The following is an 18,103-nucleotide window of genomic DNA, read 5'->3' on the forward strand; positions in this document are numbered from 1 at the left end:
AATCCAGGAGGCGGAGGCCACAGTGAGCTGAGACTGTGCCACTGCACTCCAGCCTAGACGAAAGAGACTCCAACTCAAAAAAAAAAAAAAAAAAGTACACTAAAGCCAATAAACATAGACAGAGACCCAACTTCATTAGGGATCAGGCATATGTAAATTAAGATGTTATTTTACATTCATTTGACAACATCAAAAATTTTAAAGCCTGGCCGGGCACAGTGGCTCACACTTGTAATCCCAGCATTTTGGGAGGATGAGGCAGGTGGATCAGTTGAGGCCAGAAGTTCAAAACCAGCCTAGCCAACATGGCAAAACCCTGTCTCTACTAAAAATACAAAAATTAACGCCGAGGCGAGTGGATCACGAGGTCAGGAGTTCGAAACCAGTCTGGCCAACATAGTGAAACCCCGTTTCTACTAAAAATACACAAAAGATTAGCCGGGCGTGGTGGTGTGCACCTGTAATCCCAGCTACTCGGGAGGCTGAGGCAGGAGAATTGCGTGAACCCAGGAGGCGGAGGTTGCAGTGAGCTGAGATCGTGCCACTGCACTCCAGCCTGGGTGAAAGAACAAGACTTCGTCTCAAAAAAAAAGAAAAATAAAGAAAAATAAAAAATAAAAATAAAAATACAAAAATTAGCTGGGCGTGGTGGTGTGTCTGTAACCCCAGCTACTCAGGAGGCTGAGGCACGAGAATCACTTGAAACTGGGAGGCAGTGAGGCAAGATTGCACCACTACACTCCAGCCTGGGCGACAGAGTGAGACTCCGTCTCAAAAAAAAAAAAAAAAAAAAAAAAAAATTAAAGCTTGACTGGAAGTTGTTTTACAGGATTTCTCATATACAGCTGGTGGAAGTGGAAAAAAAATTTTTAATTTTTTTATTTTTTGAGCCAGAGTCTCACTCTGTTGCCAGGCTGAAGTGCAGTAGCATGATGTCAACTCACTGCAACCTCCGCCTCCTGGGTTCAAGCAGTTCTCATGCCTCAGCCTCCCAAGTAGCTGGGATTACAGGAAATGTGCCACCACACCCCTCTAATTAAAAATAAAATTTTTTAATACCGCCTCACTCTGTCACCCAGGCTGGAATGCAGCGGCGCAATCTCAGCTCACTGCAACCTCCACCTCCTGGGCTCAAGCGATCCTCCCACCTCAGCCTGCCCAGTAGCTGGGACTACAGGTGTGTACCGCCATACCTGGCTAATTTAGGAGTGGAAATTGGGACGACTGCTTTGGAAAACAGTTCGGCATTATTTTATGAAGTCTAACAATCACCTGCCCTATAAACCAGCAATTCCACTCCTAGATATATGTATATGTGCATGTCTGTGAAAGAAAGAAGCCCTTTACACATGATCAATAGGAGATCTGCATAAGACTGTTTCTAGAAGTCTGTATACAATAGCAAAAAACCCGGAAAAAACCCAAATGCCCATCAACAGCATGAATGAATAAAGTGTGGTATATTCACAGGAAAGAATATTACAAAGAGTCAAAGTGAGTGTTTGTATACAGCATCAGCATCTGCAACAATATGAATTAATTTTATCAACGTGATATAAGGGAATATAAGTCTCACCAGATTATAGAGCATGATATCCTTTTTATAAAGTCAAACATGATAATAAAAGCATACTTTTTAGAAATACAGAGGTACAAAGCAATATTAAAATGAGAGCAAAGGAAGAGTGAAAGGAAAATTCCAGATTGTGACTATCTTTGGTCTAGGTACACGTAAATTCTAGCTTTAGGACTGGTGATGCGTTTACGGGAACTTACTATATTAAAAAAGCAATTGAGGCTGGCCAGGCACAGTGGCTGATGCCTGTAATCCCAGCACTTTGGGAGGCCGAAGTGGGCAGATCACCTGAGGTCGGGAGTTCAAGACCAGACTGACCAACATGGAGAAACCCCATCTCTACTAAAACTACAAAATTAGCTGGGCTAATCCCAGCTACTCGGGAGGTGGAGGCAGGAGAATCGCTTGAACCCAAGAGGTGGAGATTACAGTGAGCCAAGATGGCACCATTGCACTCCAGCCTGGGCAACAAGAGCGAAACTCTGTCTCAAAAAAAAAAAAAAAAATTAATTGAGGCTGAGCAGAGTGGCTCACGCCTATAATTCCAGCACTTTGGGAGGCCAAGGTGGGAGGATCATTTGAGCCAGGTGTTCCAGATCAGCCTGGGCAAAATAGCAAGACCCCATTTCTACAAAAATTTTTTTAAAATTAGGTCTAGTGATGCACCCCTATAGTCCTAGCTACTCTGGAGGCCAAGGCAGGAGGATCACTTGAGTTCAAGGCTGCAGTGAACTATGATCACACCATGGCACTCTAGCCTGGGTGACAAAGTGAGACTCTGTATCTTAAATATATATATAAATTAAGCCATTCATGAGCCCACAATGAGAGTGTGTCATAGGCCAGTGATTATGATTAATCCATTTCCATGCAACTAGGGTCTAAAAAATAAATAATGCTCCCAGAAGATGCATTCTATTTATCTGACTTTATATACTCTTTGCCATCCCTAGAGATACAAATAATCCAGAACAGGCCTAGGGATAGACTGCCCAAGGTCTGTTTTTTGTTTGTTGCCCTATCGCAAAAGACAGAAAGGTACAGTGAGTAAGAGCACAGGCTCTGGGGGCCAGACTGCCTGAGGGGGAAGCCTGGTTGCATTCCTTACTACTGTGTGACTAATACTGTTAGGCAAAATTACCTCACCTCTCCGTGCTCCAACTTTCACATCTGTGAAATGGCACTAGCCATTACAGTATTATAATACCTGCCGCAGAAAGTTATTATAAGGGCCAGGCACGGTGGCTCCTGCCTATAATCCCAGCACTTTGGGAGGCCAAGGCAGACGGATCACCTAAGGTCAGGAGTTTGAGATCAGCCTGGCCAACATGGTGAAATCTCCTCTCTACTAAAAATACAAAAATTAGCCGGGCCTGGTGGCATGCACCTGTAATCCCAGCTACTCAGGAGGTGGAAGCAGAAGAATCGCTTGAACCGCGGAGGCGGAAGTTGCAGTGAACTGAGATCGCGCCACTGCACTCCAGCCTGGGTGACAGAGCCAGACTCCTTCTCCGATAAATAAATAAATAAAGTTATTGTAAGAATTACATAGGCCGGGCGCGGTGGCTCATGCCTGTAATCCCAGCACTTTGGGAGGCCAAAGCGGGCGGATCACAAGGTCAGGAGATCGAGACCATCCTGGCTAACATGGTGAAACCCCATCTCTACTAAAAATACAAAAAAAATTAGCCAGGCGTGGCGGCGGGCACCTGTAGTCCCAGCTACTCGGGAGGCTGAGGCAGGAGAATGGCGTGAACCCGGGAGGCAGAGCTTGCAGTGAGCCGAGATCGCATCACGGCACTCCAGCCTGGGCAACAGAGCGAGACTCCATCTCAAGAAAAAAAAAAAAAAAAAAGAATTACATGAGTTAATTCACCCTGAGATCCCAGAATAGTGTGGTTGCTCAGTACACAAAGTAAGCCTTACTCAACAAATGTTATTATTATTTTTATTTCTTGCTTCATATCACAGTGAAAAGCTTAGGAAATGCTCTTCCCCCAAGTATATCCTAAACACTTCTGGAGTAGGAATATCCCCACAATTCTCTGGGAAGATCTACTGCACCCACCCAGCACAACACCATCCTCCTTAGCAAGGCTGTGTTAGACGGAAGAAACAGAATCTGTTTTTTCCTTAAGTACCCTTACATTTTTAAGAAATGACTAGAAGGTTCACACTTGTAATCCCAGCACTTTGGGAGGCTAAGGCGGGCAGATCATCTGAGCCCAGGAGTTCAAGACCAGCCTGGGCAACATGGCAAAACCCAGCTACTCGGGAGGCTGAGGCTGGAGGATTGCTTGAGCCTAGGAAGTCGAGGCTGCAGGGAGCCATGTTTGTGCCACTGCACTCCAGCCTGGGTGACAAAGTGAGACCCCATCTCCAAAAAACAAGAAAGGAAAAAGAAACGACTAGAAAGAAGTTTTGGATTTACCTGTGGTTTTTCATGGAATCTCTCTGTGTATCATTAACATAAATTACCAAGTTTTTGTGACACATCACTTGTTGGATGGCTTTCAATAACATAGGCTCTGGCTGGGCACGGTGGCTCATGCCTGTAATCCCAGCACTTTGGGAGGCTGAGACAGGCGGATCACTTGAGGTCAGGAGTTCAAGACCAGCCTGGCCAACATGGTAAAACCCCATCTCTACTAAAAATACAAAAATTAGCTGGGCGTGGTGGTGTGCACCTGTAATCCACGCTACTCAGGAGGCTGAGCCAGGAGAATTGCTTGAACCCAGGAGGCGGAGGTTGCAGTGCGCCAAGATCGCGCTGTTGCACTCCAGCCTGGGCGACAGACTGAGATTCTGTCTTAAATAAATAAATAAATAAATAAATAAATAAATAAATAACATAGGCTCCTGTCATTATCCAAAATAAACAGCTCAAAATCTCTGGATTCAAAGCTTTTATAATTTATAAAAATGAAAACCATTCAAATCTTTATTTGGGGTCTATTTATACTTTGACTACAAGCAATTCTAAGAAATTGAGTTATCTGGTTTCCACAGTGTTAATACAGTAGAAATCATAAGTTAGAAAGAACACAGGGTTCCAGAGATATGATTGGTAACAGAAAAAAAAAAATCACATGTGACAACCTGGGAGAAAAAAGGCTGAAAAAAATCAGACAAATAATTCATATCAATGCCCATGAATGTATTGTTGCCTCGCAGCAGAAAAAAGTTAATGATGATGATCCTGAATCATGAAGAAAACATGATACCACGATAAATGTACTGTTTATCAAAAGAGTAGTATCATATATTTGTCTTAAATATGCCATGAAAATTTTTAAGTAATTTTTTTTTCTTGGCAAAATCTCCAGGATTAGTTGCAAATGGACCCAATAAGTAACTAAATGGCTTGGCCTACCCTAAGACAGTTGTTCAGTACAAACCAATTAATCCTCAAAGAATTGCTGCCAAAATTATAAATAAATGAATTAGCAGAAGTTAACAATCCATTACATAAATAGTGTCATTCAACTGGATTTAAAAGTGAATTTTAGGCTGGGAGCAGTGGCTCAAGCATGTAATCCCAGCACTTTGGGAGGCCAAGGTGGGTGGATCACTTGAGGTCAGGAGTTCAAGGCCAGCCTGGCCAACACGGTCAAACCCTCTCTCTACAAAAATACAAAACTTAGCTGGCGTGGTGGCGGGTGCCTGTAATCCCAGCTACTCAGGAGGCTGAGGCAGGAGAATCGCTTGAACCTGGGAGGCGGAGGCTGCAGTGAGCCAAGATCACGCCACTGCACTCCAGCCTGAGTGTCAGAGCGAGACTCTGTCTCAAAAAAAAAAAAAAAAAAAAAGTGAATTTTAATGCTTAAAAGAATGAGTTTCAAATTATCTGGAAAATTAACCTGTGTGAAATGATTTGTTCTCTCTGATGATCTTCAGTAAATAATGACATAGGTTTTCATAGCTTTTCTTTTACAGATAGGGACTTACCCTGTCGCCCAGGCTAGAGTGCAGTGGAGTGCCTTTGAAATACTGGACTCACAATCTCGAGTGATCCTCCTGCTTCAGCCTTCCAAGTAGCTAGGATTATAGGCCTACACCACTGCACATGGCTAATATTCTATTTTTTATTTTTTTGTAGAGACAGGAGTCTCGCTTTGTTGCCCAGGCTGGTCTTGAACTCCTGAGCTCCAGAAAGTTTCCTGTCTTGGTGTTCCAAAGTGCTGGGATCACACCCATGAGCAACCTCACGCAGTCTACTACAGCTTTTTCATAAAGGTACCAAAACTTGCCTACACAAGCAATTTCCTGGGGAGGCAATTCACTTCTTCCACAAATGTGGCTACCTTCAGAAATAATCTCTGAAAGCTATTCAGAAATAGCCTAATTTTTATTTCAGTCTTAACTCACACATCTCATGGGAGGAATTGCTACCATTTCAGATCTGTGCCAGGCATAAAGTACTGCAGGAACTTCAAAGATGAATTATCATCTCTGTCCTTAAAAAGGCACTCTCCCAGGCAAGTGACAATTATACTTAACATTACAATATGAGAAGTGCAATGATGAGGTAGGAACAGGTACACAGAGGGGCACCCAACTGAAGATGTGTGTCAGGAGGGACAGAGGAAACAGGGAAGATTTCCTAAGTTGGTGCTAACAGCGAAAGCAATCCCAGGAGGGAACTACAGGTGCAAAGGCGCAGGTATGGTGTGCACACGGGAATCACCAGCAGGTCAGTGTCTCTGGACCAAGTGCCAAGTGAGAGAGGGACATTCTGGGAGGAGAGCCTGGAGAGGGAAGTGGGCCAGTAATGGAAAGCCTCCTACCTCATGTCGAGAAGACTGAACTCTCACAAAATGACAAGTGCCAAATGATTCCATTTATATGAAGTATCTAGAGAAGTCAAATTCATAGAGACAGAAAGTAGAACTGTAGTGGCCAGGGGCTGGGGAGGGGGAGTGCAGAGTTATTATTTGAAATGTACAGAGTTTGGGATAATAAACAAGTTCTGGAAACAGATATGGTGATGATTGCACAGTATTACAAATGTACTTACTCCCCCTGAATGATACACATAAAAATGGCTAAAATGGTACATTTTATGTTATGCATATTTTACCACAATAAAAAAGAAAACTTAAAAAAAGAATTATTATGTTCAGGTAAAGAGGAAGAAGAAAGAGGGGAGAAGGGTGAGGAGAGGAGGAGGGGCAGCAGTTTGAGCTCTAACCAATAAACAGTGGCTTTCAGATTTGTTTTAGCTGCAGTGCCCTTTCTTCAAACAGCATTGGTATAGACTTAATAGTTGTGTCTCCTCAAAATTCATATGTTGAAATTTCATCCCTAATGTGATACTATTTGGAGGTGGGGCCTCTGGGAAATGATAAGGTCATGAAGGCGGAGTCTACATAAATGGGATTAGTGTCCTTACAAAAGGGACTCCAGGGAGCTCCCAAACCCTTTTTACCATGTGAGGACACAGAAAGAAAACAGCTGACTATGAACCAAGGGACAACAAACCTGCAGGCACCTTGGTCTCAGACCTCCCAGCCTCCAGACTGTGAGAAATAAGTGTCTTTGGCTTGGAAGTTATCCAGTGTACAGTATTATTGTTATTAATCTGGCATAAAAGCCCAACTATAAAACAATCAATAGCAGCACACCCTGGTGGGTGCCAGAGGCCAGCCCAGAAGCCCACCAGCTCCTATTCCCTACTTGTTTCCCATGGTGAACCCTAAGGAACCTCCAGGGAACCCCAAGAGCTCCTCCGGTTTGCAAACCACTGGGGTAGGTGATGGGAAGAATCCCAAAAGGTTTTCACCTGAGCATAATGCAGTGAGATTTCTTTCTTTTTTTCTTTTAATTTTTTTGAGTAAACTAGTCATATCACATGAGATTTTTGAAAGAGTAAAGCAGCTCTGGATTTTAGAATCAAATGAAACTATCTCAGCTCTGCCTCTCACCAGCCAAGTGTCCTGGGTAAGTTACTTACCTGCTCTGTCTGTCAAAACAGAATAAAAAACCTATTTTTGTAGGATTGTCATGAGGATTGATGAAATATAAGTAGGGTGCCTGATACACAGCGAATTCTCATTTGATGACAGCCATTAATACTCTTTCGTTTTATTAGGCATCACTCTGACTTCTGTGTAGCGAGATGATTGGGGTCGGGGATAGATGGAGGCATGGATGAAAGCTATTACAAGAGTCTAAGTGAGAGATGATAAAGGCTTGAACTGAATTAGTCACAATAGGGATTGAGGCCAGGTGCGGTGGCTCACGTCTGTAATCCCAGCACTTTGGGAGGCCGAGGTGGGCAGATCACCTGAGGTCAGGAGTTTGAGACCAGCCTGGCCAACATGGTGAAACCCCGTCTCTACTAAAAATGCAAAAACTAGCCAGGCATGGTGGCAGGCACCTGTAATTCCAGCTACTCAGGAGGCTGAGGCAGGAGAATCGCTTGAACCTGGGAGGCGAAAGTTGCAGTGAGCCGAGATTGCGCCACTGCACTCCAGCCTGGGCGACAGAGCAAGACTCCGTTTTGGAAAAAAAAAAAAAAGACAATAGGGATTGAAGGGGGAGGTGGACTCTAGGACTATTCTGGAAGCGCTGTCAAGACAGGGAATAAGCACTGACTTCCTTCAAGTCAACCAGAAGAAAGAAGCAAACAAAAGAAGGAATAACCCAAAGGTTGTCTAGAACTGGTCTAGGGGAAGAAGGAGACTACAGCCTGGGGCAGAAAGAGGAACCAGAGGCCCAGTGGAGGGCATGCTGGAGAAAAGCTTTTCAATTCCAGTCTTACCTCTCCCTACAGTACATGTCTGCCCCTTTAACAACTCCCTCCAGTGTTGAGAAATTAATAAAACAGGTTCAGGCTGTCCAGCCAGCAATCATTCCTCACCTACCCTCTCCAAGCTCCTTGGGCTAATGGGCTGTAACCTAGAGAGACTGCCTCCTCCTTCTTTCAGAGAAGCTGATAGGAATAGCTTAATGGACAGTCACTGAACAACAGAAATCAACAGTGATTCTGTAGTGCCCAAGATTGCTCCATCCTGGGGTGCATCCCCTCCCCTCTACCTAGAGGGACTCAGACCCAAGCCTGGCTATCATCTCTTTCTTCAGCACATAGGGGACATGTATGAGAGTGGTCATCACAGTGATGTTTGTGGAGGCTGGGAGTTGGAAGCTGTCTGGTTGTCTAACACTGGTGGATGGACCACGGAACCACAGAATACTCTGCAGCAGGTAAAAACAATAGACTAGATCAGTGGTTCTCAATTAGGGATGATTTTTGTCCCCGAGAAGACATTTGGCAATGTCTGGAGACACTTTTGAATATCACAACTGGGAGTGGGGGTGAGGGTGCTATACTGGCATTTATTGGGTGAGGCCAGGGATCTACATCATACAGAACAGCCCCAACAAATAGTCAACTCAAGGCCGGGCACGGTGGCTCACTTCTATAAGCCCAGCACATTGGGAGGCCGAGGCAGGTGGATCACTTGAGGTCAGGAGTTCGAGACCAGCCTGGCCAACATGGTGAAATCCCATCTCTACTAAAGATACAAAAATTAGCCGAACGTGGTGGCAGGTGCCTGTAATCCCAGCTACTCGGGAGGCTGAGGCAAGAGATTCATTTGAACCAAGAGGGGGAGGCTGCAGTGACCCGAGATCATGCCACTGCACTCCAGCCTGGAATGAGACTCCGTCTCCAAAAAAAAAAAAAAATTAGTCAACTCAAAATGTCAAGAAGGCTGAGGTTGATTGGGCACAGTGTCTCACGCCTGTAATCCCAGCACTTTGGGAGGTTGAGATGGGTGGATCACCTGAGGTTGGGAATTCGCGACTAGCCTGGCCAACGTGGTGAAACCCTGTCTTTAGCTGGGCGCGGTGGCTCACGCTTGTAATCCCAGCACTTTGGGAGGCTAAGGTGGGCGGATCACAAGGTCAGGAGTTCGAGACCAGCCTGGCCAATATGGTGAAACCCCATCTCTACTATAAATACAAAAATTAGCCGGGAGTGGTGGCACGTGCCTGTAGTCCCAGCTACTCAGGAGGCTGAAGCAGGAGAATCTCTTGAACCCGGGAGGCAGAGGTTGCAGTGAGCTGAGATCGCACCACTGTACTCTAGCCGGGGCAACAGAGTGAGATGCTGTCTCAAAAAAAAAAAAGAAAGAAAGAAACCCTGTCTTTACTAAAAATACAAAAATTAGCCAGGCATGGTGGCAGGCGCCTATAATCCCAGCTACTTGGGAGGCTGAGGCTAGAGAATGGCTTGAACCCAGGAGACAGAGGTTGCAGTGACTGGAGATCGCGCCATTCCACTCCAGCCTGGGTGACAAGAGAGAAACTCTGTCTCAAAAAAAATAAAAATAAAAATAAATTTAAAAAAAAAAGGCTGAGGTTGAGAAACACACTAGATGAAAAAAACAACATGACTGGGTCACAAACATATAATGCAGAGCGGAAATTTTTTCTTAAAAAAGGGATGTAATCCTTTTATACAATGCCTATTGGTATTAAGGATTCATTCTCAGCCATGCATCCCATATTTTTTGTGAATCTATTGCAAGGTCAGTAATGTAACAATCAGAATATACAATGGCCATAACTAGATATGATTCCTGACTCCTGGAGTCTAGTAGAATGGGCAGATAGTAAATAATTTCATAGCAAAAAGGGGGAAGGGAGAAGAATTTATGGAGACTAGTAGAATCCAGAGTTCCCCAATTCCCCAGGGAACTGCACAAGCTACAAAAGATCCCTAACTTTACATCTTTGTTTAAATAACACTATAAAACAATACCCTTCAGCAGGGATACATACCAGCTTGGGATTTATGCTGCATACACAGTGAGCGCTCAATAGATGTCTGTTGATTGGATAAAGTCTGCACAGTTAAACACACCTAAATGACTCCTTCAAAAATGTCTAGGACTTTACCCTGTGGAAGGCGGAAACCAAAATGAAAGGAGAAAGCACAGGTGTATCCCAGACCTGTTGCTAGACAATAACAAGGAGTGTGGGTGTTGGCCAGGCGTGGTGGCTCACGCCTGTAATCCCAGCACTTTGGGAGACCAAGGGAGGCGGATCACTTGAGGCCAGGAGTTCAAGACCAGCTCAGCCAACATGGTGAAACCTCATCTCTGCTAAAAACACAATATCGGCTGGGCACAGTGGCTCATGCCTGTAATCCCAACACTTTGGGAGGCCGAGGCAGGCAAATCACGAGGTCAGGAGTTTGAGATCAGCCTGGCCAACATGGTGAAACCCCGTCTCTACTAAAAATACAAAAAATTAGCTGGGTGTGATGACAGGTGCCTGTAATCCCAGCTACTCGGGAGACTGAGGCAGAAGAATCACTTGAACCTGGGAGGCAGAGGTTGCAGTGAGCTGAGATCGCGCTACTGCATTCCAGCTGGAGCAACAGTGTGAGACTCCACCTCAAAAAAAAAAAAAATACAAAATTAAACTGGCTGGGCGCAGTGGCTCATGCCTGTAATCCCAGCACTTTGGAGGGGGCCGAGATGAGCAGGTCACCTGAGGTCAGGAGTTCAAGACCAGCCTAGCCAACATGGCAAAACCCTGTCTCTACAAAAAATACAAAAATTAGCCAGGCATGGTGGTATGCGCCTGTAATCCCAGCTACTACTAGGGAGGCTGAGGCAGGAGAATCACTTGAACCCAGGAGGCGGAGGCTACAGTGAGCTGAGATTGCACCACTGCACTCCAGCCTGGGCAACAGAGCAAGACTCCATGTCAAAAAAAAAAAAAAATTAGCCAGGCGTGGTGGCCCATGCTTATAATCCCAGCTACTCAGGAGGCTGAGACAGGAGACTCGCTTGAACTCAGGAGATCATGACACTGCACTCCAGCCTAGGGCTCCATCTCAAAAAAACAAAGTAATGTGGGTGTAGACTGACCACCTATTATCCTTCCCTCCTCCAGCCCATGCCCACTTCACACCAAGCTACTTGAAGTTCCTTAAGCAAAACACTTTCTGGCATTTTCAAGCCTAGACCACCCTTCCTCACCTAGGCCACCTGGAAAACTCATTCAGGCTTCATAATCACGATCACCTTCCCTCTCAAGCTCCTTAACCCTATCTCACCCTGGTAGACTTGGTCTCTGCCCTTTTTTATGCCATTGCTGAACCTTGCACTTATCTTTATAGCACTTATCATAACTTTTTATCATAATTTGATGATGAGCTTTCTCTAGAGCAGGAACTTAGTCCTATTCGTTATGGCCAAAGAGACAAGTCTGAAGCCTAGAACATTACAGATGTCCAAGGCTTGGTGAATGAAAGAATCAATGAATAAACCATGTCCAGCACTCTGCTACAAAAGGAACATGATAAAATTCATGCCCTTGAAAAGCTTATTTATCTATTTGATGGGAAAAAGATAAATATATAAAATAATAACTAAAGGTTTTTCCTAGAGATATAAAGTTGATGGTTGTTATAAGGAATACGCGTTTTTAAAATATATGAATAGGCCTGGTGCAGTGACTCATGCCTGTGATCCCAACATTTTAGGAGGCCAAGACGGGAGGATTGCTTGAGCCCAGGAGTTCAAGATCAGCCTGAGTGACATAGTAAGATTTTGTCCCTACAAAAACTAAAATTAAAAATTAAAAACATATATATGAATAAATTAGGATCTATGTGTCAGAATGTAAACTGTCTGACAGTATACAATTAAATAATAATACCAGGTGCAGTGGGCCACTCTTGTAATCCCAACATTTTGGAAAGCCAAGGCAGGTGGATCACTTGAGCCAAAGAGTTTGAGACCAGCCTGGGCAACATGGTGAAACCCTGTCTCTAAGGAAAAAAAAAAAAAAAACTAGTAGTGCATGGCAGTGCATGCCATAGTCCCAGCTACTCAGGAGGCTGAGGTGGGAGGATCACTTGAGCCACGGAGGTCGAGGCTGCAGTAAGCCATGATCAGCCACTGCACTCCAGCCTGGCCAACAGAGTGAGAACCCTGTCTCAAAAAATGATGATAATAATAATAATAAACAATTAAATAAGAAGTATTCTCAGATACTCCTGGAAGTCTATGGTCTTCTATCACAATATTTTTCACTTCAGTTGACAGCAATAAATCACAAAAGCCAAAATTACAGACTCCACTAAGGAATATATGGTTCTCATTATCATGAATGTCTGGCACATGGTAAGTGTTCAATAAACTTTTATTGAATGAGTGATCTGATATTCCTAATCATAGAGAAAAGTTGTCTGTACCCTATGGGGGCAGGTATATTAAGAGCTGGGGTCACTTAGAACATATCCTCCTCATAATGAAAACATAACAAGCTCTATGCCCCAATCTTCTCCCTGTATTTAGTACCCAGTTGCCCAAAAAGGCTCTTCTTGCCCCTTTTTGGTAAAAGGAGTAGAAATGAGCTATATGGTTATAAATCTCTCTCTGTATCTTGCCCATATGGTGATAACACATCATATCCATTCACCAACCTCTTTCTACACTCTCCCACCCTTGGTTCCCTGGCCACAGGTGGGGATTCACAAAGCTACTCAAACTTGGGACATGAGTTTTGACAACAAAGCTTAAAATATTGAGTATTAGGAGTACTGGATATCTGGTAAACCACTCTTTTCTGATTGCTGGGTCAGATAAAGAGAAACTGCAATCCAAAATCCAAGTGCTTGGATGGCTGCCAGAGGTAGGAATGGAAACTTTAATTAACAAAAGAGCCCAGCCAACCAAACAAGAAGCTCAGCCCAAGACCCTTGGAATAAAGACCAATAAAGGGAGGAGTTCAGGGAGGGAGGCAGAATGGAAAGGAAGACTTGAGAACATTTGTCATCCCTCAGTCATTCACTCATTCATTCATTCATGTGCTAAGGGTTGTAGTAGATATAAAAAAGAAAAAGACACCATTTCTGCTGTTAAAGAACTTCGTCCATGGCCAGGCGTGTGGCTCACACCTGTAATCCCAGCACTTTGGGAGGCCGAGGCGGGCGGATCACCTGAGGTTGGGAGTTCGAGAACAGCCTGACCAACATGGAGAAACCCCATCTCTACAAAAAATACAAAATTAGCCAGGTGTGGTGGTGCATGCCTGTAATCCCAGCTACTTGGCAGGCTGAGGTAGAAGAATAGCTTGAACCCGGGAGGCGGAGGTTGTGGTGAGCCGAGATCGCGCCATTGAACTCCAGCCTGGGCAACAAGAGTGAAACTCTGTCTAAAAAAAAAAATTCCCATAACTGCTATTCCACAAGAAAGGAAAAAGCCCTCAAAGAGATACATAAAAAGGACATTCATAGACAAAAGAAATCTCATATTTAGGAGCCTACTAGACTGATTATAAAACACACCTGGATTCCAAAAGTATCAGAACATTAGGAGAGAAAAAAAAAAAAAATCAGGCCAGGCACGGTGGCTCACACCTATAATCCCAACACTTTGGGAGGCTGAGGTGGATGGATCACCTGAGGTCAGGAGCTCAAGACCAGCCTGGCCAACATGGTGAAACCCTGTCTGTATTAAAAATTAGCCGGGCATGGTGGCAGGCACCTGTAATCCTAGCTACTCAGGAGGCTGAGGCAGGAGAATCACTTGAACCCGGGAGGCAGAGGTTGCAGTGAGCCATGATCGTGCCACTGCACTCCAGCCTGGGCAACAAGAGCAAAACTCTGTCTCAAAAAAAAAAGAAGAAGAAAAGAAAAGAAAAGAATTGTTAATTCTTATCACATCTTGTTAAACATACATCTTGCCATATCATCTGCCCCAGCCTTAAGGCCACTGGCATCTCCTGAAGCAATCACCAAATGTTCCCATCACCCAAGAATAGAGAGAGCTAATGGTGACAACTAACCCATATAGAGCACTGAAAGGAGCCAGGCTCTGTCTGCCCTTTCCTGCATAGTAACCCAATTAATCCTTGTAACAGCCCTACAAGGTAGGTACTGTTATTATCTCCATTTTACAGATAAGAAAACTGGAGCACAGGCTGGGCGCGATGGCTCACGCCTGTAATCCCACTACTTTGGGAGGCGGAGGTGGGTGGATCACTTGAGGTCAGGAGTTCAAGACCAGCCTGGTCAACATGGGGAAACCCCACCTCTAGTAAAAGTATGAAAAACTTAGCCTGGCGTGGTGGTATACGTCTGTAATCCCAGCTACTTCGGAGGCTGAGGCAGGATAATCGCTTGAACCCAAAAGGTTGAAGTTGCAGTTAGCTGAGATAGAGCCTCTGCACTCAGGCCTGGGTGACAGAATGAGACTCTGTCAGGAAGGAAGGTGACAGAATGAGACCCCGTCAGGAGGGAGGGAGGGAGGGAGGGAGGGAGGGAAAAGAGGGAGGGAGACTGGAGCACAGAGAAGTTAAGTGACTTGTCCAAGAAGGGAGGGAGGGAGGGAGAGAGGGAGACCGGAGCACAGAGAAGTGACTTGTCCAGGAAGGAAGGGAGGGAGGGAGGGAGGGAGGGAAAAGAGGGAGGGAGACTGGAGCACATTGAAGTTAAGTGACTTGTCCAAGAAGGAAGGGAGGGAGGGAGACTGGAGCACAGAGAAGTGACTTGTCCAGGAAGGAAGGAAGGAAGGGAGGGACGGAGGGAGGGAACTGGAGCACAGAGAACTGATTTGTCCAAGGTCACCCAGCGGAAGGAAGGGAGGAAGGAAGGGAGGAAGGAAGGGAGGAAGGAAGGGAGGGAGGGAGACTGGAGCACAGAGAAGTTAAGTGACTTGTCCAAGACGGACAGACGGAAGGAAGGAAGGAACAAAGAAGGAAGGAGGGAGGAAGGGAGGGAACTGGAGTACAGAGAACTGATTTGTGGAAGGAAGGATGGAAGGAAGGAGAGAGGGAAGGAAGGAAGGAGAGAGGGAAGTAAGGAAGGAGAGAGGGAGAGAGGGAGGGAAGGGAGGGAACTGGAGCACAGAGAACTGACTTGTCCAAGGTCACCCAGCCAGGATTTGAGTCCAGAATGTGAGTGCCCTTAGCCATTACACTGAATAGCCTCCCAGCTGAGAACTTTTAACAAATGTATCAGGACATACACAACTGGATGCTACAAGGTGGTTTTTGGCCAACTTTCCCCTTTAAACACATGCATCAATTTCAAACTATATTTATATGATAAAAAATGCTTACACCTTTATCGATCTCGTTTTTAAAATGGTATGGCTTTTCAGGACTATCTTTCACAATCGTTAAAGGGAAATTCGCTTTGTTAATATGAAAAAAAAATCAAATGTCTGTTTCATGAGTTGTCAGTGGCCAACGCTGTTTAGACTGGGGCTTGAACGCATCACCCCTTAAAGATCATCTTGTGGCCTTGGGCAAATTGCTTAGCCTTCTTTGTTTCTCCAGCGGCAAAGTGGATATAACAATAGTACCATCTCCTAAAGTGGTGAGGATTAGCTGATATTATCCGTATAAATTGTTATGCACAGTACCTGACACAGAGCGAATGCCCAATAAATGTCTTTCACTATTTAGGTCCTGGGTTCTCTCATTTCCAGAGTGCAAGTCCTCCAGCAACCACAGAAACGCTTTCTAGAGTCGCTGCCCACTCCTTAAAAACATTTGTCCCTACTTCGCACAGAGCATAGTGATACTACAAACAGGCTTCCCTGGACCCCAGCCCTGGGGGTGACTATATCACCTCGCTCAAGCCCAGGAAGAGAGAGCCGGCTCTGGTCTCCCACCCGGCAGCAGCACAAAACTTAACCAGGATTTCTCACTTCGGTCAACTCTTGAATCACCGCGCCCAGTCTGGCTGGCTCGGCAGCAGATGGAATGAGGGCGCCGGCGCCAGGAAGTGGCGCTCACCCACCTGCCCAGCCCGAGGTGGGCACTCCTCCTTCACAGCATCCCCGGGGACCTCGTCCCTCCACCGCGGAACGCCCCAGAGGACCGACCTAATAGCGCCAACAGGGTGGATTTCCCCCCAAATCCTCTAAAATACATTGCCACGATTTCGAAACGGGAGCCGAGGGAGACGCACCAAGTGCTTCCTGAGGCCAGGTGAGGCGCAACATACCTGGTGCGCGTGTTGAGCCCCGAACCGAAGTCCGTGAGGCCGCCACCTCTGCCTCCCTGCTGGGGGCCTCAGAGAATGTGCTCCTTGTCCACGTGCGCGCAGGGCCCGCAGCCGCCCCCACGCCCCAGCGGAGCTGCAGCGCGCGCCTTCCACTCACCAGGTGAAGAGTTTGCCTTTTATCCTGCGCAGCAGGCTGGAGAACTCGCCCGCCGCTCCCTCCGCGATGGGCTCTGGGGCGCCGGGGCCCGCTGGCGAGTCTGCCTCCATCGGCGCCCTTGCGCGTCTCCGGCGCCCAAAACCCCCGAAGTGCCGGGTCCCGGAAGACGGGAGGCGGCGCCTGTGCGGCCGGCTGGGGCTCCGCTCTGGCCCTGCGCTCCCTCCCTCGCTCGCTTGCTCGCGTCCCTCTCGCTCCTCCGCTCGGCTCCTTCAGCGACCAATCATTAACTGTCAAGCCCTAAGGGCCAGACAATACATTTGCAGATTACAACCTGGCACCTCCAGGGTGGCAGGAGGAGAAAGGGCAATTTTTTTTTTCGTCTTGGCAGCCGAGCCTTATTGTTGAGCGGCACCCAGTGTGCCTTTCAGGTTTTTAGGGTTCCTTGTTTGAAATCCCAAGATACAGTGACACGAGGTTATTGTAGGTGATTCCTAAGCTAAGAAGCGATGAGTGAGCAGTGAGTTAGAAGCAGTGAGTGAGCCGGGACTCTCCTAACTGGAAGGACTGGCTGACCCCTCCTCTTCCCTCCCACTCTCCCTCCCTCTGGCTGATTTGTACAAGATCGCTTCATTAAAATAACTGAAGGCTGGCAGGGCGCTTTGGCTCACGCCTGTAATCCCAACGCTTTGGGAGGCCGAGGCGGGTGGATCACCGGAGGTCAGGAGTTCGAGACCAGACTGGGAAATATGGTGAAACCCCGTCTCTACTAAAAATACAAAAATTAGCCGGGCGTGGTGACGGGTGCCTGTAGTCCCAGCTACTCGAGAGGCTGAGGCAGGAGAATCGCTTGAACCCAGGAGGCGGCGGTTGTGAGCTGAGATCGCGCCTTTGCACTCCAGCCTGGGCAACAGAGGGAGACGTCGTCTTAAAAAAAAAAAAAAAAACCTGAAGGCGCTTCAGGTCTGTGTCGCTTTTCCCTGCAAAACATGGGTAAGATCCTAAAAAGATCTTGGAAACGTGCCTTTGTGTCGTGGATGGAGGCGGGGCTCATTCCTCGCGGTGTGTTGGTTTTGTCTTTCAGTATTCAGTTGTCTCCGCCGTGCCAGGGAGAGAGACGGTGCCAACCCCCGGCGCTCGGCTTGGATGCCCTGCCCTGGCCACGCCTTCCGAGGCTTCCACGGGCCAAAGAGGGATTAAGAGACACTAAGCTGGGGTCGAAAAGTTCCTGTCACTGACCCCCTGCTTCCGGAAAGGAGGAGATCCAGAAAACAAAAGAAAAGGTGTTGGGACCTTTTTTTTTTTCCTGGCCACCTGCTTTGGGGGTTGGGGTGGGGCAAAATAAACGTATGTTCAAATAGACAGGCTGTGCAGACGAGCTGGCAATTCTGTAAGA

General features: G+C 46.3%; 1 protein-coding gene across 4 annotated transcripts in view; it reads right to left on the reverse strand.

Annotated features, from left to right (window-relative positions):
* SLC35F2 (solute carrier family 35 member F2) overlaps window positions 1–17,319 on the reverse strand; it is an 82,787-nt gene extending 65,468 nt beyond the window's left edge. For 2 of the 4 annotated variants that reach the window (XM_055355464.2, XM_063693497.1), the window contains exon 1: window positions 16,711–17,217. In XM_055355464.2, coding sequence (XP_055211439.2) covers window positions 16,711–16,820 — 110 coding nt within the window. In that variant the 5' untranslated portion in view covers window positions 16,821–17,217. Of the gene's footprint in view, window positions 1–10,363; window positions 10,482–16,710 lie in introns of those variants that run through there. The other 2 variants (XM_063693498.1, XM_031016441.3) reach the window with 2 other exon arrangements.
* Window positions 17,320–18,103: the final 784 nt, after the last annotated feature.

The sequence above is a fragment of the Gorilla gorilla genome, chromosome 9 (assembly GCF_029281585.2).
Source record: "Gorilla gorilla gorilla isolate KB3781 chromosome 9, NHGRI_mGorGor1-v2.1_pri, whole genome shotgun sequence".
NCBI lineage: Eukaryota > Metazoa > Chordata > Mammalia > Primates > Hominidae > Gorilla > Gorilla gorilla.